The sequence below is a fragment of the Ursus maritimus genome, unplaced genomic scaffold (assembly GCF_017311325.1).
Source record: "Ursus maritimus isolate PB19 unplaced genomic scaffold, ASM1731132v1 scaffold_30, whole genome shotgun sequence".
Taxonomy (NCBI): domain Eukaryota; kingdom Metazoa; phylum Chordata; class Mammalia; order Carnivora; family Ursidae; genus Ursus; species Ursus maritimus.
Genome location: NW_024425564.1, coordinates 11,607,295 through 11,631,924, shown reverse-complemented (window position 1 = coordinate 11,631,924; position 24,630 = coordinate 11,607,295). Strand labels below are relative to the sequence as shown.

Genomic DNA, 24,630 nt, shown 5'->3' with positions numbered 1-24,630 from the left:
GGGGGAGGCCAGGGCGCGCGGGGGAATGCGGGGTGGGCGTGGCGGGCGGAGGGGAGCGCGCGGCCGGGAGGGCGGCGCCGGGCGTGGGAGCGGCGGGGACGACGCGGTCCGGGAGGGGGAAGGGCGGCGACCCGGGCGGGCGGAGGGCGGAGGGCGGCGGGAGGGAGGGGGGGCCGGGCCGGGGGGGAGGCGGCGCCTGGGCGCGAGCCGCCCCAGCCCTGGCTCCTCTCCCCGGAACAGGCCCCCGACAGCTGCTCGCGGGAGCCGCCTCCGACACCCGAGCCCCGCCGGCGCCTCCTGCTCCCTGCTCCTGACTCCCTGCGCCTCCCCCGCCCCTCGCCCAGCCGCCGAGGAGGCCCCGTTCCGGGGTCGGACGCCTGGGTCTGCCGGGAAGAGCGATGAGAGGTAGGGGGCGCGGCCGGAGGACCCCAGCGGGCGGAGGGGTAGAGGCGCAGGCCGGGGGCTCCAGGGGAGGCGCGGCGGCCGGGCGAGGGCCTGGCGGCGGAGGCAGGGCGCTCCCGGGCTGCTCTTGGGGATCCAGCTCCGCCAAGCGTGTCGCTGCCCGCCTCCCCCGTGCCCTGGCTTACAGTCTGAAAATGGGGGCGGCCGTCCCTGACCGTTGAGAAAGTGTGCGCCAGCCTTGAGGAAGGGCCCTTTCCTCAGTGTGACGGAACTGACACCCAGAAGACAGGTGCTCCTGTGCGGCCCCATTGAATCATCCCCTCGGGCGCCTGGAGAAGTGGGCCTGCCTTCCCACCAGGCCAGCCCTGCGGGCATCCATCTGCTAAGTGCTAAGCCTCCGGCCAGTCGGCTCCCAGGGGGGCAGCCTGCCCTCAGCCCCGCGGAGAGAGGCACGGACACCCTAACCCGCCCGTGACAGCCTCAGGATGGTCAGTTGGTTCTGTCGTGAGACTGTGTCCCTGCCGGGTGAGCGCCACCCTCCGTGTCCCATCCCCCTCCCTTCCACACCCCCTCGGCTCAGGCCAGGTCCCTGCTGGCTGGACTTTCCTTCCCAGCACCTCTACCCCCCGCCAGTGCCGCAGGCCCATCCGTGCGGCCCCCGTGAGCGCTGCGGTGGGGACAGGTGAAAGCTGAGAGTACGGGAAAATGGAGCCATGCCTCTTTTTCTCACTGCCGTCCCAGCCGCCGCCTTGGCTGCGCTCTGGCTTGGTCTTGGTGTGTATTAGGCGGCGGGCCCCAGTTCTCTTGGGATCCTGTGCCTGAGAGCCTGCGTGTGTGTGTCTCACGGTGTCCTCTAATGGTAGGAGCATGTGGCGTCTGTCATTTCACGGTCCCATAGGTCTGAACATGGCTATGCACTAAGCGACGGCCTTGGATTTTACAGAGGGCCGACCTGTGGACGGAGCTGGCGCGTGCATGAGCGGCTGTGATTGCCCCGGCTGGGGCAAATGTGTGTAACAGATTCAAGTGGATGTCGCACGTGAGTGTCTGTCTCTGAAAGTCTGTGAAGAGTTGTCTGTGACGGAGGGGGTGCGCGCGCCTGCACGTGTGGGTGTGAATGCCACATCTAGCCCCAGTGTTTACAGCCCGCTCTGCAAGTTTGCATGGCTGACGTTTGTGTGTGTGTGGGGGGGGGGTGCGCAGAGCTGTGTGGGTGTTGTCGGGTGGGGCGGGGTTGGGGTAGGTCTTCGTGCGTCTGACCCAGTGGAGAGAAGGAGGGTGATTGGAGTGTTGGAGGGATTGCCCCAGACATCTGGGTGTTTCTCTGCTTGGCTCTGTGCCCTGTGCTTCTGAGCCTGCTCTGTTTACCTCTTGCTTTGTGTTTCTCGCCCCGTCTCCCCCTGCCTCCTATCCTCTGCGTTTCTTTGTATCTTTGCCCGGGGCTCCTCCAGCTCCGTCTGGCTCCGATGACTCATCATCGGGGATAGGCATGAAGGTTACCCAGGGGAACAAGGGCCCCGCTGTTCCTGAGAGAGGTGGGGGTGGAGAGCGGCACCCAGGAATTCCAGGCCAGCCGCCTGGGACCCTGCAGCCTGCTCCCCTGCACGTGGCTCCCGGACCTCCAAGGGACCAGGTGTGATCCCTCTGGTTCTAGCTCTTCTCTGTTGCCTGGGTGCCCCCCGCAACTCAGTCAGTCCCCTCAGCTGCCGCTTCTGAGCCGTGGGGTCTCAGCTGCCTCTTGCATTCCTGCCCTAGAGCATGATGGGAGCAGCTGGAGGAGGACAAAGGGATGGGGGAGTATCCCCCCACTGGTCCTACCTCCTGGGGTGACCTGGCCTCCCCGTCTTTGGACCCGCCCTCATCTCCAAGGCAACGCAGGCATTTCTCAGTGCTGGGCTTTTCCTTCAGAGGCAGCCACCTTCAGAAAGTGGGACCTGGGGGGACAGGGCGTCCGGGTCTCAGGAAGGGAAGGCGGAATGAGGGTGCTTTGGATCTGATGACAGAGGTGGGAGAAGGGCGCGAAGGGTGGCAGTAGGGGTCCCTCAGGATTCCAGGGCCTGGAGAACTCGGCGCAGGCCTCCAGGAAGAGGAGAGGTCAGAACAGCTTCCCCTGCTGTTGGGGCTGCGGAGGGTAGATACCGGGATTCACAAGGAGGTGCCCGTTGGAGTGGTTTTAGGTAGCGCCTGCCACCGGGCCCCAGTGCAGAGCACAGATCAGCTGGGGATTGTGTTCAAACGCGGATTCTGATTCAGCAGATCTAAGGGCTGAGGTTCTGCCTGTCTCCCAAGCTCCTGCGTGCTGCTGGGGCTGCGGGCCCAGGGGTCACACTGGGCTTAGCGGGGCTGCAGACGACAGTGAGATTGGAAAGCCCTGGGGTCCCCCACGTGTCTTAGAATTCGGGGATCGTAGGTGGGGAGGGGACCAGAGTTTAGCCCAGCATCTGGCATGTGGGCAGCGTTCTAACAGCGGAGCTGATGCTGTTAAGCAACTACTGGCGTTGTCACTTTACTCCCGTTGTTCCCGAAGCAGCGCTTCTGCCTGTCTGTTGGCTGTGACGCGGCTCCTTGACTGCCCTTTCACTCACCCTGCCACCTGTTTGCTGCCCTGCAGAGATGCTGGCCCCGCCCCCTTAAGCCTGAGGAATCAGGAGCTATGGGGCCAGGGGCCCTCTCCTCTCTACCGCTGCTGCTGCCGCTGCTCTTGGTGGCCACTGGAGATGCTGATATGAAGGGACATTTCGACCCTGGTGAGGAGACTGGCTCCTGGGTCCCTGAGGATGGGGCTTGGGAAACTGAGCCAGGGGCCATGACCCTCCGTATGCCTGTGTTCACCCAGCCAAGTGCCGCTATGCCCTGGGCATGCAGGACAGGACCATTCCAGATGGGGACATCTCTGCCTCCAGCTCGTGGTCAGACTCCACCGCTGCTCGCCACAGCAGGTAACTGGCACACCTGGGGGGCTGCTCTGGAGGGAGCCCCTGGGGCCTCTACTTGCCCTTCCAAGTCCTCTGCCCAAGCCCCGAGGCCCCTGGGAGGGCCAGTGCCAACGAAACCCCACCCCCCATCATGAGGGGCTTTCAATACTAGAGACAGAGGCTGACCAGATGTTCCTGTGACCTCTTGCCCCCTCCCAGGCTGGAGAGCAGCGACGGGGACGGGGCATGGTGCCCTGCAGGGCCGGTCTTTCCAAAGGAGGAGGAGTACCTGCAGGTGGACCTGCGGCGGCTGCACCTGGTGGCTTTGGTGGGCACCCAGGGGCGGCACGCTGGAGGCCTGGGCAAGGAGTTCTCCCCCAGCTACCGGTTGCGTTACTCCCGGGACGGCCACCGCTGGCTGGACTGGAGGGACCGCTGGGGTCAGGAGGTGAGGTTGGCAGGAACAGCCCCCAGGTTGGCTCTCCTCTCGCCCCCAGCTATACTGTAAATGCCACCTGTCCACCGATGACTCTCCCAATTTATACCCTCTCTAGCCCAAGCCTCTGTCTTGAGCTCCATCTAGTGTTGCAAACATGACCACCTTCTAGGCCTTTCCACCTGGATGTCTAATGGGCGTCTCAAACCTACCATAAACTTCCCAAGCTGAATTCGAATCCTATTCCCACCCCAAACCAGACCCTCCCCCAGCTCAGGCCAATTTTTCAGGCCACAAGCTACGATGATATCGCTGATTCCTCTGGTCTCTCACCCCCTACTTTTGAAGCACCAACAGGACCAGTCTGTTCTACCACCACATTTCCTGAATCCAGCCATTTCTCACCACCACCACCTCTACCACCCTAGGCCAGGTGCACACCGTCCCCGGCTTAGCTGAACATGCTGGCCTCCAAACTGCTCTCCCTGCTCCTGTCTGTTCCCACCGGAAATATCTCCACCTAGAGGCTACGTCCACTGCACCTGAGAAAATGCAAATCAGATGAGGCACACCTGGCCCATAGGCCTCCACTGGCTCTCCACTCTGCTGGAACCAAAGCTAAGCTCTGCGTGGGTGCAGAAGCTTGGCCTGGCCTGGCTCGTGCCCGCCTCCCTTACTCCTCTTCCCTCTATTCTCACTGCCCGTGGGCGCACTGCCTTTCTTGCTGTCCCCGGAACAAGCAAGGATTCGTCCCACAGCTTTAAGACATTTTTGCTTGCTGGTCTCTGTGCCCGGAGAGCTTCTCCCCCAGATGTCCCCAGGTTCTCCTTCCACTCAGTTCTCCTCCAGATATCACCCCCTCAGAGAGCCCGCCTCCCCTTGCTGTAGTCCCACACCCTGCCTCTTGTTCTTCACAGCTGTTCTTCTTCCTGGAATCTCAGTGCTGCACGGGGAGAGGGGAGGGACGGATGTTTACCACTGAGAACATGCATGGCTGGCACAGAGGGGGCACTCATCCGATGCCTGCTGGGTGAACAGAGAGGAGGGGGTGAAGGAAGAGGGGGAAGGCCGACGCAGAGGCACAGAGCTGTGAGAACTGGGGAGAGTCCGTGCACAGCGGGATGGGCGGCTTAGAGACAAATGGAGACAGGCAGGGGGTCGAGGCTGACATTGGAGGTCGAGGACAGGTCGTCAGGCTGAGAGATGCGTCAGAGGTTTTTGCTGCGGCCTCTCACTTTAGAAATGCCTGGCTGTACCCCATAGCCCTGTATGCTCAACACCAGCCTTCCTGAGTCTCCTTGTGGCCACTGTGTGCTGGGCCGGGGAACAGCTGCTGACTGGGAGGTGAGATCCAGCCCGGAGCCTTTCCCACTCATGCATCCTGTTTCCTGGGCCACAGGTGATTTTAGGTAACGAGGACCCTGGGGGAGTGGTGCTGAAGGACCTCGGACCCCCCATGGTGGCCCGGCTGGTTCGCTTTTACCCCCGGGCGGACCGGGTCATGAGTGTCTGTCTGCGTGTGGAGCTGTATGGCTGCCTCTGGAAGGGTGAGTCATTCAGACCCCTGAGAATTCAGTTCCTGGGCTGGGGCCTGGGGAGAAGGGCCTCCAGGATCATCTTTCTCCTGTTGGGAAGCTGTCACTCTGAGTGAGGGGGGGCCTGGCCAACATTGTCTCCTCCATGCCCGTGGGCCTGTGGAGGGACACAAGAAGGGACTGATGCAAGGGAGCGGGAGGGAGGCTTCTGCCTCTAACAGCCCTCCTGCTACCTGCACCAGATGGACTCCTGTCTTACACGGCCCCCGTGGGGCAGACGATGTACTTGTCCGAGGCGGTGCACCTCAACGACTCCACTTACGATGGACACACCACACACGCTGTTGGCGGGTAAGAGAGGCAGGCCCTGCAGGGCATGAGCCTGGGGTGGGAGGGAGGATGTAGTGGGTGGGGGTCCAGAGTCTGGGCAGTGAGATGGAAGAAGTGGGGAGAGGGATGGGTTAGGTGGGGCCTTGGGGACACAGGATCAGGACTGGAGGGTAGCAAGGAGACTACTAGCTCATGTGACACTTGGTGCGAATTAGAAAGAGGCACCCCTTTGCGGAGACACATCTGTTGGGAGCTCACAGTAAATAGACACAGGGCAGGTTGAATGGAGCCCCCTAGAGGCGGTGCTTCCTGCAGCCGCAGAGTACCGCGCCAGCTCTGGGGTGGGAAAGAGAGAGCCGCAGGGGTGGGGGCAGGAGGTGGAGGCTGGGGGTTGCAGAGCACGGGGCTGGGTGGCACTGCCTTCTCTCCCACCCTCCCCTTCCTCTGCTCCGCTGCTCTCCAGGCTGCTGTACGGAGGTCTGGGTCAGCTGGCGGATGGTGTGGTGGGGCTGGATGACTTTAGGAAGAGCCAGGAACTGCGGGTCTGGCCCGGCTACGACTACGTGGGGTGGAGCAACCACAGCTTCCCGGGTGGCTACGTGGAGATGGAGTTTGAGTTTGACCGGCTGAGGGCCTTCCAGGCCATGCAGGTAAGCGCGTCCGGCTCTTCTGGGACCAGGGTGGTTGCTCCTGGGCGCTCACCTGGGCTCTCCTGGCCTTGACCCTGTGTCCCTCCTCCCTTCCCCCCAGGTCCACTGTAACAACATGCACACCCTGGGAGCCCGCCTGCCTGGTGGGGTGGAATGTCGCTTCAAGCGGGGCCCTGCCATGGCCTGGGAGGGGGAGCCTGTGCGCCACGCCCTGGGGGGCAGCCTGGGGGACCCCAGAGCCCGGGCTGTGTCCGTGCCCCTGGGCGGCCGCGTGGGCCGCTTTCTGCAGTGCCGCTTCCTCTTTGCTGGGCCTTGGTTACTCTTCAGCGAAATCGCCTTCAGCTCCGGTAAGCCCCTGGTCTGTGCCCAGTCCTCAGCCTCTGGGGTTGCCGACCCGCGGGGCTCCAGAATACCCACTCCTGGTACCATATCTGTCTGTCTGTCACTCATGAGACTTCCCAAGCAGGGATGCCCTGAATAATGGGAATGCCTCCCTACGCCTTCCCCCCCATCTCCTTCTTTGCTTTACGAGCCCCTCACTCATGGCTGATATCGAGCCAGGAGGACAGTGTTGGCTGTAAAAGCACTGAAATACTCTGCTGGCTGAGGAACAGCCTCTGCTCCGGGCCTCCTGATACCCAAGATCCCCACCCAGGGCTCTCTCTCTGGGAGTCCTGTGTGTCCTCACAGTCCAGCAGCTAAAAGCCTGACATCTGCAGCGGCCGGGCCCCTGCCCTTCAGACGGGTTGGGACGGGTGCCGAGTATCCCCCCTGCCCCTGGTGGTAGAATTCCACAGGTCTCGTGCAAGTAGCTTCCCTTTGGTCCCCCTTCCCTGTCTGACGCCCTCCTTTCTTCTCGTCCTTCTCTGCAGACATCGTGAATGACTCCTCTCCGGCTCCGGGGGGCACCTTCCCGCCGGCTCCCTGGTGGCCGCCTGGCCCACCTCCCACCAACTTCAGCAGCTTGGGTGAGCGGCCGGGGCCCCCTCCTGGACGAGTGGGTCCTGTGCTGCCATTCCTCCCTGGGGCCCCTCAGCTCGGGTGGGGCGCCTACGGTGGTTCTGACTCTCCCGTCTCCGCCAGAGCTGGAGCCCCGAGGCCAGCAACCCGTGGCCAAGGCTGAGGGGAGCCCAACGGCCATCCTCATCGGCTGCCTGGTCGCCATCATCCTGCTGCTGTTGCTCATCATTGCCCTCATGCTCTGGCGGCTGCACTGGCGCCGGCTCCTCAGCAAGGCGAGCGGGGCAGGGGCGGGGGGCGGGGCGCAGGGGCGGGGGTGCGGCCTGGACGGGACAGGCAGGGCGTGGGTGTGGAGAGCAAGGCCAGGCCGAGGCCGTCGTGTGTGGGGACGCCTGCATTAGTCTGGGTCCTGCAGGGACCACAGCACACAGTCTCATTAGAATAATCAGAGGTGGGCTTAGCAAAGTGACGGGTTGCAATTAGCGGGTGGCCTTATGGAATCGAAGAGTAGTGCAATTCCCACAGAGCTGTTACCACCTGTGGGCCGCGGGCACGCAGGATGAGAGGAGGGAAGTTACCAGAACGTGGAGGGCTGAGTCTGAGGAAAGGCGCCTTGAGAAGGGCAGTGGACTTCGCTTCAGGGATACAGCTAGCCTGAGTCCACCTCTCAGGGAGGGCCTGGGAGACCTGACTTCCTGCCTGCCCAACAAACTCCTCTCCGGCCAGCCCGAAGCAAGCCCGTTGATAAAGGCCACACTGGTCAACCTCTTGGGGCAGAAGGCAGATGGGAAAGGGGGAGAGTGGAGCTAGAGGAGCAGAGAGGAGCTGGAGGAAGAAGCCAGGCGCACTCCAAGCCCATGTCTTCCTGGCGAGAGTTCGGTGGTGGTGATAGGCATGAAGGCTGATGATGCTATAATTATCTGGTCAGATTTGGGCTGGAATCCCACCGTGGGACATCAGGGGACTCACCTACATGCTTTTGAACCCCGTGTTTCTTTACTGGTGAAACAGAGTTAATGGTAGATACAATGACACAACTGTTGTGGGGACTGAAGGGGAGAAGGGGAGCTTGGCATGTAACGAGCTGAAATCGTGTAGTTAACAGTCCCATTCCTGTGACAAGGCCGAGCGCCGGGTATTAGAAGAGGAGCTGACAGTTCATCTGTCTGTCCCTGGGGACACCATCCTCATCAACAACCGCCCAGGCCCTCTTGAGCCACCCCCTTACCAGGAACCTCGTCCTCGTGGGAATCCACCCCACTCTGCTCCCAGTGTCCCCAACAGCTCTGGTAAGACCTGCCTTGTTCTAGTCCCACCTCCATCCTCTGCTTCTTTTCTTACTGTATCTCTTTCCCTCTCTGCTTCCATTCCCTTCTTTTCCTGTCTTTCTAATTTCAACTCATGTTCTTATTTCTGTGCTCCCGGTCACCACACTCTATATCACTCCAATGTCCCTACCATATAATGTCCCTTAGGAATTTTCCATGTATTACCCTCATCCCTAGTGGTCTCATCCTGTCTCTGTGTCCCATACACATCTCTCTCTCTTCTTTGTCGTGCCCTCTCCTTGTGTCTTCCTGGCGCCTCTCCTTTCTCCTAGACTTGCCACGTTCTTTCCATCCATCTGTCTGTTATCCATCCTTCTATCTGTATTTATACGTCCATCCATCCATGTGTCCATCCATTCCTCTATCCACCATCTGACCATTTATCCATTATCTATCCATCCGTCTATCATCCATCCATCCATCCATCCAACCACCCATCCATCTTCCATCTATCTGTCCATCCATCCAACCACCCATCTGTCCTCTGTATATCCATCTGTCCATCCATTATCCATCCATGTTCATACATCCATTCACCCATTCACCCATCTGTACATCCATCCATCTACAGTCCAACCACTCATCCATCCATATGTATTCAAACATCCATTTGTTCATCTCTACATCCACTCATTTACCCACCCATCCATCCATCCATCCATCCACCCATCCATCCATCCATCTATATATATTCATCCATTCATTTGTTTATCTGTCCATCCATCCATTCAACCATTTGTTTCTCATCCATCTATCTACCCATCCATCTGTCCATCTCTTCATTCATTATTCATTCAGCTATCCAGCACTCTCCAGATCCTTTTTTTATCCTGTCCCTGTTTCTCAGTACATTAATTCCCATCATCCCTGGTCTTGCCCTATTCCAGGTCTCCCTGTCTGTCTAGCCTTGAGTCTCATCCCTTCCCCGTGTCTCCCCCCCTCCTTCTCCCGACAGCGTTGCTGCTCTCCAATCCAGCCTACCGCCTCCTTCTGGCCACTTACGCCCGTCCCCCTCGGGGCCCCGGCCCCCCCACACCCGCCTGGGCCAAACCCACCAACACCCAGGGTAAGCCCCTCTGCCTCTGGGCTCCTCCAGGCTCCCCATACCTCTACTGGGAGCAGGGAAAAGTCCTCACATCTTGCACTCCCTCCTCTCCCTGCTGTGGCCTCTTTTGCTCTCCTGAGCTCCCAGGGAGGAAGCTCTTATGCCCTTAGCTCTCCTCTGCTGTGCTTGTTCCTTCTTAAGGCCTTTCCCTTGAGCAGAGGAGCAGAAGGCTCACTCGTTCTCAGCTCTGTCCTCCTCCTCCTCTTCCACCCCATCTTTTCTGCTCTCCAGAGCCGGAGAGGAGGTTGCCGTGCCGACCCCAGATTCTCTTGTAACTCCTCGTTTCCCCTCTCTCTAGAGCTGCGAGGAGGAGGGCCTCTCACCCTGGGTGCTTGCTCTCTCCCCCTATGTGTTCTCTCTCTGCAGTCCCAGAGGTGAAGGCTCACACCCTGCCCTTCCTGCCTCCTCCTTCTCTCCTTGGTGTTGCCTTCTCTCCTTGGTGTTCCCTCCCCAGGGCTAGGAGGGGACAGCTTTGCTTCCTGTCCTCTGTCTAGATTCCTTGTTGTTCTGGCTGTGAGGAACTGTTCCCCTCTCCCCCTTTCTGTGTGCCCCTGTCTCTGCTTGTCTTTGAGCTTGGAGTGTCGGGTCAGGGAGGGTTTGGGTAACCATGGCAGGGAGGAGCCAAGGCTGAAATTGGGGGGGGGGTGCGGGTGGGTAGAACAGCTACGTGAACAGGAGGGGCGGCGGTGAGTGGGACAAGGGTTTGGAAAGTAGGGGGTGACTGGATGACTGGCACCATCCTTCTGATGGTGGGTAAGGAATTCCTCTTCTAATCAAGACTTCTGTCATGATCTCTTGGGCTGTGCTGGGATCCCTAGAGAATAGACTTTATGTCATTCTTTGTTCAGCCATTTCCATTGCCTTAAACTCTGGTGGAACAGCTCACTCTCATCTCATGCCAGCGTCTTCTCTGGTTTGAGGTCGGTGGGTAGAATACTAAGAACATGGAGGATAGACCCAGTCTCTCACCCAACTGGGAGGTAGGGGGCCTCTGGGAGGCTGGGGGTGGAGAACTCAGGGGCTGCTCCTGATGCCTCGTCTTGTCTTCTTTCCCCTCACCCCTCCAGCCTGCAGTGGGGACTATATGGAGCCTGAGAAGCCGGGTGCCCCGCTTCTGCCCCCACCTCCCCAGAACAGCGTCCCCCATTATGCCGAGGCTGACATTGTCACCCTGCAGGGCGTCACTGGGGGCAACACCTATGCTGTGCCCGCGCTGCCCCCAGGGGCTGCCGGGGATGGGCCTCCCAGAGTGGATTTCCCTCGGTCTCGGCTCCGCTTCAAGGAGAAGCTTGGCGAGGGCCAATTTGGGGAGGTAAGGAGGATCCCTGCCCAGCTATCAGTAGTGTCTTGACTGGGGCTCTGACACATCCCCATTGGTCAGAACCTGTCACCTATGACTGTGTATCCCACTTGACCCTGTGACCTCAGTGAACCATGTGACTTTCTGACAAATGAGCTTCTTTCCCTAGGTGCACCTGTGTGAGGTAGAGAACCCTCAAGATCTGGTCAGTCTTGATTTCCCCCTTAATGTGTGCAAGGGACACCCTCTGCTGGTAGCTGTCAAGATCCTGCGGCCAGATGCCACCAAGAACGCCAGGTGAGGACCAGGGATGGTGTCTAGCAATAGGGAAAGGAGGCCATAGAGAGTGGGGAACCATCTAGAGAGAAATATGGTAGAGACCCACAGAGCGGGAGTGGCTGGAGAAGGAAGTTTCCATCTCAGGCTGATCTCAGGCCGTGTCTCAGTGTCACTAGTGAGTTAGCTTGTCTGCCGGGGTTAGGGCCCTGGTCTACTTGAGCAGGAGAGAAAGTACAGATTAGCCCTTCTGTGTCCCTGCCATCTCCCTGCTTTTCTAGGAATGATTTCCTGAAGGAGGTGAAGATCATGTCGAGGCTAAAGGACCCAAACATCATCCGGCTCCTGGGCGTGTGTGTGCAGGATGACCCCCTCTGCATGATTACCGATTACATGGAGAATGGTGACCTTAACCAGTTCCTCAGTGCCCACCAGCTAGAGGACAAGGCGGCTGAGGGGGCCCCCGGAGACGGGGAGGCTGGCCAGGGGCCTACCATCAGGTATCCACCTCCCCAGGCTGGCCCTTCCCTGAGAGCGCCCCCAGGGGGTCTCCTCTCCCCTTCTCCAGCCTGGATCCCGCAGGGCGTGGGGAGGCAGGTGGAGGTTCGGTGGGGTGGGGACTGGGATGAGGAACACACGGCCGTGTTCATCTGGGAATTGAGCAGGACGTTACTCTACAGTGGGGTGCTGAAGGGACTTGGGCTCTGTCAGGAGCGTCCCTCTGCTCTGTCATCCTCACTGTGAGTCCAGACAACAAAGCAGGAGCCCCCTGGGTCACATGAGCCAAACACACGTGGAGTGTGCACCTGCCCCTGGCTTCTGCGTGGGCACTCCATCTCTGCACCAGGAGTAGATGCGACCCAGTCCCGGGCCCCCCCTTCCTCTCCTAGGAAGCTGTGAGGTGGGGACGAGTCTGGGACTGCTCCCAGTGACCCTCTCTTGTCGCCTCCCTCCTCAGCTACCCCATGCTGCTACATGTGGCGGCTCAGATCGCCTCGGGCATGCGCTATCTGGCCACACTCAACTTCGTGCACCGGGACCTGGCCACGAGGAACTGCCTGGTCGGGGAAAATTTCACTATCAAAATCGCTGACTTCGGCATGAGCCGGAACCTCTACGCGGGGGACTATTACCGCGTGCAGGGCCGGGCAGTGCTGCCCATCCGGTGGATGGCCTGGGAGTGCATCCTCATGGTGAGAGGCGTGAGAGGCAGGCAGGGCCCGGCCGGGCAGGGGTGTGCAGCGCAGGGGAGCACGGCCGCTCTGTGGTCTCAGTCAGTCACTTGCCTTCCCCGGACTGCAGTTCCCTCATCGCTGAAGTGAGGGCTTGGGCCAGTGCTCTGGAAGGTTCCCTCTGGCTGTAGGGACCGGGCAAAGCCAGGGAGGAATGGTATGATGGGAAAGGGTCCAGGAGCCAAGAGTGGGTTTAAGAGCTGAAGTCAGGGAGCAAAAGAGGTGAGGGGAGACGGGGCTAGAGATAAAAAGGCATGAGTTGGGAGAGAAGCAAGACCAGAAAATGAGCGTCAGGCTGGCGAGGAAGGTTGGGTAGAAGAGGAAAGAGATCAAGGAGAGGACTAGAGGAAGAGGGCAGAGCCCGAAGGAGGAAGGAGCAGGCTTGTTGGGAGGGGGCCAGCCGGGGGAGTCAGGCCGGGGCAAGTGCTGAGTGGATGTGGGGCTCCCTGTGAGGAGGGGAGGAAGGTCCGTCTTGCCTGATGTCTTTCTCTGCCTTTGTTGCTTTATCCGCACACCAGGGGAAGTTTACGACTGCAAGTGACGTGTGGGCCTTTGGGGTGACCCTGTGGGAGGTGCTGATGCTCTGCCGGGCCCAGCCATTTGGGCAGCTCACTGACGAGCAAGTCATCGAGAACGCAGGGGAGTTCTTCCGGGACCAGGGCCGGCAGGTCAGAGCGGAGGAGAGGGAGGATAGGGTCGTGGGTCTGGGAGGCCAGGGGACTAGAGAACATTTGTCGCCTGCCTTTCGCCCACCCTGTCGTCACGCAGGTGTACCTTTCTCGGCCCCCTGCCTGCCCGCTGGGCCTGTATGAGCTGATGCTTCGGTGCTGGAGCCGGGAGCCTGAGCAGCGACCACCCTTTTCCCAGCTACATCGGTTCCTGGCAGAAGATGCGCTCAACACAGCGTGAATCACACCCGCTGCCCCTTCCTCAGGGAGGATTCAGGCAAAGCCAGAGGCGATAAACAAGAGGATTTTAATGGCACCCCACTCCATTCCCTGTCCCGACCAACCTTCACCTCTGAAAGAGAGGCAGTGTGACCATAGGTGGGCTGGGCCTGCCAGGGAGCTGACGCCTTCCCTTCCCGGGACGTACTCTCATGCCCCCATGCTGCTCCTCTCTTAGAAGCCTCTGCCACCCACCCAGCTGGCCCTGTGGATGGGATCCTCTCTGACCTCTTCTAGCCATCCTTGGGGGGGGAGATGGGGGCACATATAAGGCAGACACTGGATAAGGCCTATTGGAGCACCTGGACCCCACTGGACAACACTGGTTCCTAGAGAAGAGGCTGTGCCCACCCCCACCGCAGCCTCTCTCTCCTTCCGTCACACACTGGATCCCACTGGCTGAGAATCTGGGGAATGAGGAGGACAAGAAAGGGAGAAAGATGTTCTCGTGCTATCTCCTGGAATTGTCCTTGGCTTTGGCTTTTCCCTCCTCCATCCTCTGAAACACTGGACCTGGGGGTGATCCCTGTCCCCCACCCCCAGCCATCCCCACTTCCCACCTGCTGTGTTGTAGCTAGAACTTCTCTAAGCCTGTATGTTTCTGTGGATTAAATACTGGGATTAGGGGGAAAGAGGGAGCAATGGCCTGTGGCCTTGGGGTTGGACATCTCTGTTGTAGCTGCCATATTGGTTTTTCTATAATCACTTGGGGTTTGTACATTTTTGGGGGGAGAGACACAGATTTTTACACTAATATATGGATCTAGCTCAATGCAATTTTAATATCCTGCACTAGGCAGGTGATACTAAAGGTCGAGTTTTCCACAGCTGTGAGTGTGTTTCTTGGGGGTTTGGTAAAATCTGCTTCCTATGTCTGCTCCCAACTCCTTTCCATTTCCTTTCTTCTCCCCACTCCATTTCCTACCATGTATCTTGCCCAGCACAGTGTTCTGTCAAACTCCAGTGGGAGCTCTGCAGGAGGCTTGGAGGGGGCTGAATTAGGCCAGGGGTCTTAACTTTGACCCATGGATCCCTTTGGCAGACTAGAGAGATCTACTGATTCCTCCTCAAAGTTGTTTTATTTTATTATTTTTTTAAGATTTTATTTATTTATTTGACAGAGACAGCCAGCGAGAGAGGGAACACAAGCAGGGGGAGTGGGAGAGGAAGAAGCAGGCTCCCAGCAGAGGAGCCCGATGTGGGGCTCGATCCCAGAACGCCGGGATCACGCCCTGAGCCGAAGGCAGACACTTGACAACTGAGCCACCCAGGCGCCCCTCAAAGTTGTTTTAAAACGTATTACACACACACACACGCACACACACACACAAATGTGTATATCTCATATGATCACAGAAAAGATCAATTGAAAGGGTTTACTAAAATGTTTAAGAAAATCACACAGTAACCTGTGTTTCTAAAATATATTTAATAACAATATCTAGCAGGAGGTTTAATAACTACTAACATCTGCAAATAGTAATAAGCACAAAAGATACTCAAATACTCAGAGATTTCTACAGAGGTAATGGGGTATGAAAAGAGCTGTGGTGTCTCGGTGGTAAGTCCCAGGCCCTGCTAATACTACTGGGGACTTTGCTCATATTAATACTTGGAGGAAATGCTAAATTTGTGTTAGAGGTTAATAAAAATAGAGGTGTAAATTTTTTTGGCCCCAATTCTAGGACCCCCTTCAAGAGTCTGGAAGCCCTAGGCAGAGAATCCTTGGGTGATCCAACAGGTGTGAGCCATTTGGATGGGAGCCAGAACCGAGAGCCTAGATTACTTCAGAGGTTTGGAAAGATGAGCCACAGCCACCAAAAGAACGGTTAACGGAGTTTAAGTTGGTCGGAAAAAAAAAAAAAAACAACAACAACTTGCAAGTATTGGAAAAGGCAGACCTATCTTGATGGAAGTTTGTGTGAAATAAAGACCCTGGGGTCTTGGCTGATGTATGATATTCACAAAAAGAGCCAACTGGATAATGAAGATACCAATAATCTGTTGGATTAAAAATCCCTTGGGATCCAGGTCACAGATCTAAGAGTTCTGTTGAAAGCTATGTAGGTCCAACCACTATGACCCATGTTTTAAGACACACATCGATGGGTCAGGAGTTTAGAGGGCAGAATCCAGAATGGTGAACAACAGACTCTGGCAGTGAGCTGAGAACTCCCAAAGCTCTAGACCTACTCAACCACCTGGAGTTCATCTGAACTTGTCTCAGAGTATTCAAACCTGCTCTTCCACGGGTTCCTGAGTCAGTGAATGGCGGCATCATCCATACAGCTTCGCATGCCAAAAACTTGGGGAGCATCCCTGACACCCCTTCTCCCCTCTCTTCACCTTCCAAGTCCAGCCTATCATGAAGCTCTGTTGATATTGCTTCCCAGACTTCCCTTAAATTGGTCATTTCTCTTCATCTCCATCACCATCCTGGCACACGCTACCCCATCTTGCCCAGACCACTGCGGTGGTCTCCCAGGGCCTATTCCTGCTCTTCTCTGGTTTTCAGCTGCAGCCAGACATAAATCTGACCCCGCTACTTTATTTCAAATCCTTTAATGGCTTCCTGTTGACCTTAGAAATAAAGAACAAAATCTTCCTGACCAAGTTTGCCCCCCCTCGTTCCTTCAGCATCCTCCCCCACCCTGTCCTTTACACACCACTGGCCTGCTTTTAGTTCCTGCAACTGGCCACGGTCCCTCCTGCCATGGCCTTTGCAGAATCTTGTCCCCTCCCTGCTGTCTTTGCCTTAAGTCCTGCCTGTCCTTCAGCAACCTTCCCTGACTTGGCCAACCCCATCAAAACCCCTCTTGCTGCTCTCAGGCACGGAACTTTCTTCTTTGTAGTAGTGCTACAGGTGTGATTTTTTTTTGAAGAAAATAATGAATAACAATATTTACCGAGCACCTACTACATGCCAGGACCATGCTTATTACATATTATATCTTATTTAAGACAACATATGAAATAGTTTGTTATTGCCATTTCGCAGAAAAGAAAATTGTTTATTTTTTTAAGGATTTTATTTTTGCGCGCGCATGAGTGGGGGGAGGGGGCAGAGGGAGATGCAGACTCCCCGCTGAGCAAAGAGCCCAATGCGGGACTCTGATCCCAGGACCCTGAGATCACGGCCTGAGCCGAAGGCAGACGCTTCACCAACTGAACCACCCAGGTGTGTGAAAACTTACCTGTTTTAAGCAACTTGCTCAAGGCCACACAGCCAGGAAAACGCACAGCTGGTGAGAAGCAGCTACTAGGCTCCCGGCTCTCTGTTCTTTGCAGGATGCTGCCCGAGGGGAGGAGGTGATGAACTCTCCATTACGGGCTGGATAATCCTATGTGGGGGCAGTTCCTAGGAGCCCGGGCTGATTGTCCAGCTCCAGAAACTCAGCCTGTACTCAGCTCCTGACATCAGACAATTTGCACGCATTCACTGCACCCCTTCAAGCAGGAGAATCTGTGGTCACAGAAACGGTCTATATCCGCACCTTCAACAAGTAGCCTCTAGCCACCTGTTGCCTACTGAGTCCTTGAACTGGGGCGAATGTGGCTGAGGAACGGAATTTAAAAGTTTCATTAATTTAAATTTAAATAGCCACAGGTGGCTAAGGGCTCCTATTCTGGGCAGGGTAGCCTTAAAGAGTTTTCTCTGCACTGCAGGGTCTGCCCAGCTTCCCCTTGCTTGCTCCTGTCAAAATGAAGCATATGACCCATTTCAGTGTTACACACACGTAAAAGCTTCTTACAAAGGTGGCACTGAGCTAGGCGTGCCATTTTGTAATCTGCTTTTCTCCCCCTCACAATAGGTTGTACACAGCTCACTCAGCCACTGTGCATACAGCGTCCTTTCTAAGCGTTGCCAGTACCCTACATTGTTGCGATGACCCACATTTTATCTAACCAACTCCCCATGGTGGACATTCAGGCTGTTCCCATTGTTTTCGTAATACAGTAACAGACACACTTCAGTACATAGCTTTGCATGTGTACTGCTGTATCCATGTGGGAGAACTGCAGTATGATACATTTCTAAAGGTGGAGTTGGTAGGTTACGCAGCAGTCACATTAAAATAACCGGTACATACTGCCAAAGCCCCCTTAAAAAGGTGTGACTATGTCGACTTTCAAAAAAAGTGTATGAGTACTTATGCTTCTAAGCGGTGACATCGAGGTTGTCAACACTTTTTTTTTTTTTTTTTTTTTGCTAATCAGGTATTTTATTGCTTCTTTACTTTTCCTTAATTACTGGTGACGATGAGAGCTTTTTCATTTGCTTACGAACAATTTATATTTTTTCTGTTTACTGCCTCTTACATCTTTCTATTCTGTTCTTTTTCTTATTGCTTTGTAAAAGCTCTTTGTATTGTCTATTTTGTCAAATATTTCTTCCAGACTGATTTGTCTCTTATTTTACTTAAGGTGAGACATAAAGAAGCTGTGTCGGTTTTGCGTCATTCCTGAGGATTTTACGCACCGACTGTTAAACGGAAAAACAAAACAAGCAGGGGGGAGCATAACAGAGTGCTACACAGCTCTTGCCATTTTGGTCCGCGGTCCCTCACGTGTACTTCAAATTCCAGCCCGGGATTTTCTAGATGAACGATTGTGGGCAAATTTCTTAATCTCACTGGGCTTCGGTCTTCTAGTCTGTAAAGTGGGGGTAATGAAACTTGCCTTATAGGAACTTCGGGATACTTGTATCTCTGGCTTTGGTTTAAGACGTCCCCTTCCCTTTCCCTGTAGTGGTAGCCCCAAATCAAATCAGACCCAACAACTGGTTTCTTTAAAAAACTGTATTTATGAGGATCTTCTAAAGAAACAGGGTGGTGGGAGCATGATGGACGTGACAATTAAGCCTCCCTACGTGCCAGGGCGCAATGAGCAGTGCTAACTCCTACCTCGCGAGAACGCTCTAGAGAGTGCTTTACTCCAATTTTACGACGAGCAAAGAGCTCCAGGAGCTCAGCTTCGTGTGTCTCTAAATCAAGCATCTCACTTAGGAGCCATTTCCGCGCCTCCGCCAGGAAGCCCTTGGGGCACTTCTCCTCCCGGGGTCCCGCCTCCCGCCCAGGTCGGTTAGACTCGCCGTTAGCTGCGGGAGCGGAGAGCAACGCGGAACGAACTGGCGGGGCCTCGGGTGTCTCCGGCTCTCTCAATCGAAGGCCAGCCTCCCTCCTGGAGGGTTCCTCGCGGTGCCTTTTGGGAGTTGTAGTCAGATGCGCCTCAGCCCCCTCCAGGGCGAGCCGAGACAGGACTCTAATTCCCAGAATGCCCCGCGGCGAGCGAGTGAGTGCAGCGCGTATTCTTACCTTCCCTACTTTTCCACTCCTTCCCCTCCTTTCCTTCTCTTCTGAATCCTCCACTCTGGACTACTGTCTAGTTCTTTATCCTTCTCCCCATCTTTTTCTCTCATTTTCCATCGTCCATTCTCCTTTCCCGGGAGCCAAGGCGAGACCTTAGCTCCGATTAAGCGACGACTTGAAACTCAGGGTGCACGAGGGGGGGAGCGACACGGAGTGGTAGGGGGGCCGAGAGAGAGGGGATCGGGGAGGCTTGAGAGCTGGGTGAGAGGCGAGGAGTAGGAGGAAAGTAGGAGAGAAGTTAGGAGATACGACCTGTCGATCAGGGTGAATGGGGTGAAGTCTTGCGGGGCAAAGAGGAGAGGTGGCCTTAGATCTGGGAGGCAAGGAGGAGAAAGGTAGTTCATTGCTGGGCCTGTCAGGACCTGTGGGTCAAAGAAACGGATGGGAAGGACTGACCACTTTGGAGCTCATGGGCTGATCTGACCAGGAGAGGGAAAGGGAGAGAGGATTGGGCTTAAACAAGTTTCTTTGTCACTTCTTAGGTAAAAATGTGACAAGGCAATGAAATTTTAAAAAATGGTTTTGCTAATATCGGACAATTAACAATTCTCTAATTTGGAAATTGAGAGAAGACTGGAGTTGAGGCCAGAAGTGGGACGAGGAGGCAAGAGGAGAGGAGGTTGGTCAGGTCTGGGAGAAAGGAGAGGAGATGAGTGACATAGAAGAGGAAATCATAGAAAGGATGGGTTATTGTGGGGGCCGGTGGATCTGGAATAGGAATGAGGTGAGGGATGACACTGGCATGGACTGTGGGGGTGCATTTGTAACTTTGCATCTCTCAGGTGATGGAGAGCACCCCCTCAAGGGGTGGACTGAACCGAGTACACCTACAATGCAGGAATCTGCAGGAATTCCTAGGGGGCCTGAGCCCTGGCGTATTAGACCGATTGTATGGGCATCCTGCCACCTGTCTGGCTGTCTTCAGGTAAGGACCCCCCCTCATGGCAGGGATTGTGTTGAGGAAATGTAATGGGGCCTTCAGACTGGAATAAGTTATCATGAGTTGAAGCTTAGCCCTGGGGGGCTTGAAGACTGAGGTGTGTCAGGCCAAAACAGATGGAGCAGTGGGAACAGCAAGACTGGTAAAGGTGTGGGGGGTGGGATGAGATGTTTGAGGTTGTTGAGGGCAGAGATGCAGATAAAGCAGTTTCTGATATTAACATTTTACCTGTACCTCCTTCCAGGGAGCTCCCATCTTTGGCTAAGAACTGGGTGATGAGGGTGCTCTTTCTGGAGCAGCCTTTGCCACAAGCCGCCGTAGCCCTGTGGGTGAAGAAGGAATTCAGCAAGTGAGTCTCTGCAGCATGCTTCGCCGGTTACAGGTTTCTCAACGAGCTATTCCAAGTGTTCCTTGGAACACTTGCAGGAAATATTAATGGAGACACCACAAAACTTGTACTTAAATAAGTTTGGGAAACTCTGTGTACTGTATTTTCCCTCTCGGAAAGTTGTGATGTCTACAACAAGGTTCTGGTAGGCATTGCCATAGAGAAATTTGCCTGAAGAAGACGCTGTTTTTGCTGTGTGAAACGGTGCTCCAAGGCATATGCCCAGTTCAGACAAGTCAGAAATGGAGGCCTTTATGGGCCTCCTTCTTTTTGTTGTCCAGACACACCCCCTTACTTCTCTGCTTCTGTTTCAGAGCTCAGGAGGAGAGTACAGGGCTGCTGAGTGGCCTCCGGATCTGGCACACCCAGCTGCTCCCTGGTGGTCTCCAGGGCCTCATCCTCAACCCCATCTTCCGCCAGAACCTCCGCATTGCCCTTCTGGGTGGGTATGTCACTTCCATCTTCCTAAGCTAGGCCAGGGGAACTAGTATTTCAACTGCTGGGGGTGTGGAGCCCCTGAGGGGCCACTCTGGAACCTTGTGGGCTCCACCCCTGGGAGTTTCTTTAGGAATAAGTTGGACGAGATGTAGCTGCATGATGCAGGAAAGAATGGCTTCCACTCATAGCCCATGGAGGTGAAGGGGGAAAGAGGACAGAGGAACAGGCAGGGAACACGGGCAGGGTTCCTTACTCTTGGCCCATCCTGGCATAGGGGCAAGGCCTGGTCTGATGACACAAGTCAGCTGGGTCCAGACAAGCACGCCCGGGATGTTCCCTCACTTGACAAGTACGCGGAGGAGCGATGGGAGGTGAGGACTTGGGACTCTGTGTCTCTGCTTGTGCTTCTACGTCTCATGGCCCTTAGAGGCATCCTTCTCTCTATCCACTTCTGTTCCTCAGGTGGTCCTGCACTTCATGGTGGGCTCCCCCAGTGCAGCCGTCAGCCAGGACTTGGCTCAACTCCTCAGCCAGGCTGGGCTCATGAAGAGGTGAGGAAACCAGAGGTACATGAGATCCCTGCCAAACTGAGTGTCTGGGGTGGGTTAGGATTGCAGACAGTTAACTGAGAAACGAGAGCTGAATGGAGTACGGCCAGAGAGGAACCAAGAAAAAATGTGAGAGGACAAGTGGGGATGATGGCCTCTCTCTGCATACCTCTGTGTCTCCAGCACGGAACCTGGAGAGCCCCCCTGCATCACTTCGGCCGGCTTCCAGTTCCTGCTGCTGGACACCCCTGCCCAGCTGTGGTACTTTATGTTGCAGTATCTGCAGACAGCCCAGGTGAGGAGGCTGCTTGCTGGCATGCTCTGATCTTCTTGGGACCCACCGAGAGACTACCCTCGCAGACTCTTCCCTGATGTTCGATCCCCTCATTTTCTCCCTTCCATCCCTGCCCCTTTGTCTCTGCCCATTCCTCCCTAGAGTCGGGGCATGGACCTAGTGGAGATTCTTTCCTTCCTCTTCCAGCTCAGTTTCTCTACTCTGGGAAAGGTAAGCAGGGGGATGGAGCTGGGGGCTTGGGTGGGCAAGCTGGTGGATAGAGAGATGAGAAGGGGAAATCAGGTTACGGGCAAAAGTGTGAAAGGTAAGAATGAACAAAGCAGAGATGGGAAAAGAGGGAATGAATGTATGAGGTTGGGAGGGGGAGAATGTGATGTTTTGGACCCAACTGGCCACCTCTCTTCCCCAGGATTATTCTGTGGAAGGTATGAGTGATTCTTTGTTGAATTTCCTGCAACATCTGCGTGAGTTTGGGCTTGTTTTCCAGAGGAAGGTATGCGCACCCAGATACATGGCTTCCAGGAAAGAGGCAGGGTGGTCTGTTGCTTTGGCCTTTAAAAAGGAGTGGGGTCTCAGATGGTAGCTTCACTTGTAGTGAGTGTAGCATAAGTGTAGAGTTGTTGAATCACTATGTTGTGCACCTCAAACTAATGTTACGTTATGTGTCAACTATACTCAAAAAAGACTGGGGTCTCAGGAGGCAGTAGCAGAAGGGAGTCTGGACTACTACCTAGGACTGAGTACTTGGGTCCCTTGGAATTGATAAGTTGAGAGTTGAGGGTCTTGCCCTCGGAGGGGTCTGGTGTCTCAGGCAGGAAGGTGGTTAGTGACACCTGGCCCTCTGCCTTTCCCTTCTGTCTTTTCCAGAGGAAATCTCGGCGTTACTACCCCACACGCCTGGCCATCAATCTCTCATCAGGTGTTTCTGGAGCTGGGGGTACCGCCCATCAGCCAGGCTTCATTGTCGTGGAGACTAATTACCGACTGTATGCCTACACTGGTGAGGCCAGACTGAGGGCCCCAAACGGCAGATAGGGGGTGGGAGTGGGGAGAGGGAAGGAAGTAGGAGGCAATGCCAGTTTCTGTTCATGTTTACCTGACAGTTTAGAGTTTTCTGACATTCCTCGTCACACTTGAAGTTCTTGAGGGAGTCTGGGTGTGGGGATAGCCTTCTCATCTTCTCTTCCTATCCCTGGGCCAGAGTCGGAGCTGCAGATCGCCCTCATTGCCCTCTTCTCAGAGATGCTCTATCGATTTCCCAACATGGTGGTGGCACAGGTGACCAGGGAGAGCGTGCAGCAGGCCATCGCTAGTGGCATCACAGCCCAGCAGGTATCCCCACTTGGGGAAGGTGGGGGTGGGAAGATAGGATGCACTTGGGCTATGGGGTACAGGGTGCTCATCTTACAGAAGGCTAATACCGGCTCTGTTTCAGTAGATGGTGGTGAATTGTTTGTGTTTGAGCATAGACCATGCCCATGAAGAAAAGTCAAGGCTCTAAGCGTGGGAAGAAACACAGGGGTTGGGGAGGTATAAATTTGTGTCTCCACCACCAACCCCTTCCTAGCTGCATAAGTGGCCTGGTTACTTCACTTCTCTGAGCTCCCTTTCCTCATCTGAAAAATGGAAGTAATAACAGTTCTCCCCTCACAGGGTTTGGGGAGGATTCAATGAGAGAATAGCAGTAAAGCCTTTGTTTCAGAGCCTGTCATGCAGTAAGTGCTCAAAAAATAATAGTTGCTGCTATTTTAAAAGAGGAAAACAAAACAAGACTATAGAGAGGGCAAATGTGCTGGAGAAGAAATAGCAGACGTGAGCGGGGGGACAGCAACTTGCGATGACAGCCGAACAGGGATGGGTTAATGACAGGCACGAGGCTATGGATTTTTAAACAGGAAGCTGATATTCCAGTGACATTAGGTGACAGCTTAGGTACCTTTCCTGCCCTCTTACTTGAGCTCCTGATCCCATTCTTGTTTTCCTAGATCATCCATTTCCTAAGGACAAGGGCCCACCCAGTGATGCTCAAACAGGTACCAAGCTCCTGGAAGATGACAGCCCCTGGCAATGAAGTGATGGAAAAGAGAAAGGGACAGCCAGATCTGGGGCATGAGTAGACGGCTGGGGTTGTCTGGGGCGGTATTCCTGAATCTTCACAGCCATTGCTTGCCCCTACAGACACCTGTGCTGCCGCCCACCATCACAGACCAGATTCGGCTGTGGGAGCTAGAAAGGGACAGACTCCGGTTCACTGAGGGTGAGTGGCTTCTGATGGTTGATTCTTGGTCACTGGCCAGGGGAAGGACAATTTAGCCTTCATGAACTGAAAAAGCTATTCATGCATTTTTTTTGTTTGTTTATTGCATGGGCTGGGAGAGAAAAGCTGGCAAGACACTTTATTTTGGGGCTGTGTAGTAGTAAATTGTTTCAAATCGGTGCAGTGTGGATTTAGCTAGAAGAGGAAAATTGGGAGTGATCACGGACAGTAATTTCTCTTGTTTGGTGAGCATTAGTGGGTTTTCTTAGTGTGTTCTATTGCCTTACTGAACATGGCTGGATCACACTACTGTTAGGATGAGTCCTGGAACAGACAACTGGAGAATTAGTCTTTAAATAGTGGTGGCTGGCAAGCCCAGATCACTGCCCGGAGGCCACCCCGCAGGGGCCTCACGTTTTTGCCTTTTCTTCTCCCGGCACGTGCCCTGCGGACTCCAGGTGTCCTGTATAACCAGTTCCTGTCGCAAGTGGACTTTGAGCTGCTGCTGGCCCACGCTCGGGAGCTGGGCGTGCTGGTGTTCGAGAACTCGGCCAAGCGGCTGATGGTCGTGACCCCCGCCGGGCACAGCGACGTCAAGCGCTTCTGGAAGCGGCAGAAGCACAGCTCCTGAGACTGCGGGCTCGGGGCTCGGACCCGGGCGGGGTGGGGCGGCCGCGTGGAGGCGGGCGCGGCCTCAGAACTCAGGTGTTTTTTATTTACACGTCGGACTCTTAATTGTTTAATAAAGTTGTGGAAATGAGCCACTCGGTCCCAGGCGCCTCCGTGCGAGCTCGGCTTCCTCTCCCCTCAGGGCCCGCTTCTCCCGGCGCCGGCAGCCACTGGACCCGAGGGAAAGCGAATGGGGCCGAGCCGGCTACCGCGCATGCCCTGGGCGGAGCCCCGCCTCCCTGCGCCGCGCGGCTCGCGGGTCACGTTCCGGGGCTGGATTCGCTGGTTCCCTCAGCGTGGGCTGCTGCTG

At 55.7% G+C, this 24,630-nt stretch overlaps 2 protein-coding genes across 12 annotated transcripts; both read left to right on the top strand.

Moving 5' to 3' along the window:
* Positions 1-201: 201 nt before the first annotated feature.
* Positions 202-14,240, top strand: DDR1 (discoidin domain receptor tyrosine kinase 1). Of its 8 annotated transcripts, XM_040644940.1 has the most exons (20): positions 202-405; positions 664-890; positions 1,346-1,441; positions 3,014-3,149; positions 3,239-3,341; positions 3,537-3,765; positions 5,153-5,300; positions 5,531-5,639; positions 6,082-6,268; positions 6,369-6,615; positions 7,141-7,236; positions 7,352-7,503; positions 8,352-8,517; positions 9,512-9,622; positions 10,729-10,973; positions 11,131-11,258; positions 11,519-11,737; positions 12,196-12,430; positions 12,988-13,137; positions 13,238-14,240. In XM_040644940.1, the coding sequence occupies exons 3-20, from the start codon at positions 1,433-1,435 to the stop codon at positions 13,376-13,378; spliced, it is 2,811 nt and encodes a 936-aa protein (XP_040500874.1). In that variant the 5' UTR covers positions 202-405; positions 664-890; positions 1,346-1,432; the 3' UTR covers positions 13,379-14,240. The 8 variants fall into 8 exon arrangements, with proteins under 8 accessions (XP_040500874.1, XP_040500873.1, XP_040500876.1 ...); XM_040644939.1 differs by lacking the exon at positions 664-890; XM_040644942.1 differs by lacking the exons at positions 664-890; positions 1,346-1,441.
* A 3,484-nt stretch (positions 14,241-17,724) lies between these two features.
* On the top strand, positions 17,725-24,408 carry GTF2H4 (general transcription factor IIH subunit 4). 4 transcript variants are annotated; one of them, XM_040644936.1, is made up of 14 exons: positions 17,725-18,708; positions 19,568-19,710; positions 19,970-20,074; positions 20,428-20,559; positions 20,826-20,922; positions 21,014-21,102; positions 21,283-21,394; positions 21,536-21,604; positions 21,804-21,887; positions 22,262-22,394; positions 22,596-22,726; positions 23,380-23,427; positions 23,573-23,651; positions 24,110-24,408. In XM_040644936.1, the coding sequence occupies exons 1-14, from the start codon at positions 18,691-18,693 to the stop codon at positions 24,280-24,282; spliced, it is 1,413 nt and encodes a 470-aa protein (XP_040500870.1). In that variant the 5' UTR covers positions 17,725-18,690; the 3' UTR covers positions 24,283-24,408. The 4 variants fall into 4 exon arrangements, with proteins under 4 accessions (XP_040500870.1, XP_040500871.1, XP_008691142.1 ...); XM_040644937.1 differs by lacking the exon at positions 17,725-18,708 and adding an exon at positions 18,721-18,912; XM_008692920.2 differs by lacking the exon at positions 17,725-18,708 and adding an exon at positions 18,721-18,941.
* Positions 24,409-24,630: the final 222 nt, after the last annotated feature.

What these genes read in the sequence shown, in the direction of transcription:
- DDR1 (XM_040644939.1), top strand. An exon ending in ACCACACACGCTGTTGGCGG is followed by an intron (nt 5,640 to 6,081) that starts GTAAGAGAGGCA and finishes GCTGCTCTCCAG; the next exon opens with GCTGCTGTACGGAGGTCTGG. An exon ending in CAAACCCACCAACACCCAGG is followed by an intron (nt 9,623 to 10,728) that starts GTAAGCCCCTCT and finishes TCACCCCTCCAG; the next exon opens with CCTGCAGTGGGGACTATATG.
- GTF2H4 (XM_040644936.1), top strand. An exon ending in GTGAAGAAGGAATTCAGCAA is followed by an intron (nt 20,075 to 20,427) that starts GTGAGTCTCTGC and finishes CTTCTGTTTCAG; the next exon opens with AGCTCAGGAGGAGAGTACAG. An exon ending in ACGCGGAGGAGCGATGGGAG is followed by an intron (nt 20,923 to 21,013) that starts GTGAGGACTTGG and finishes TCTGTTCCTCAG; the next exon opens with GTGGTCCTGCACTTCATGGT.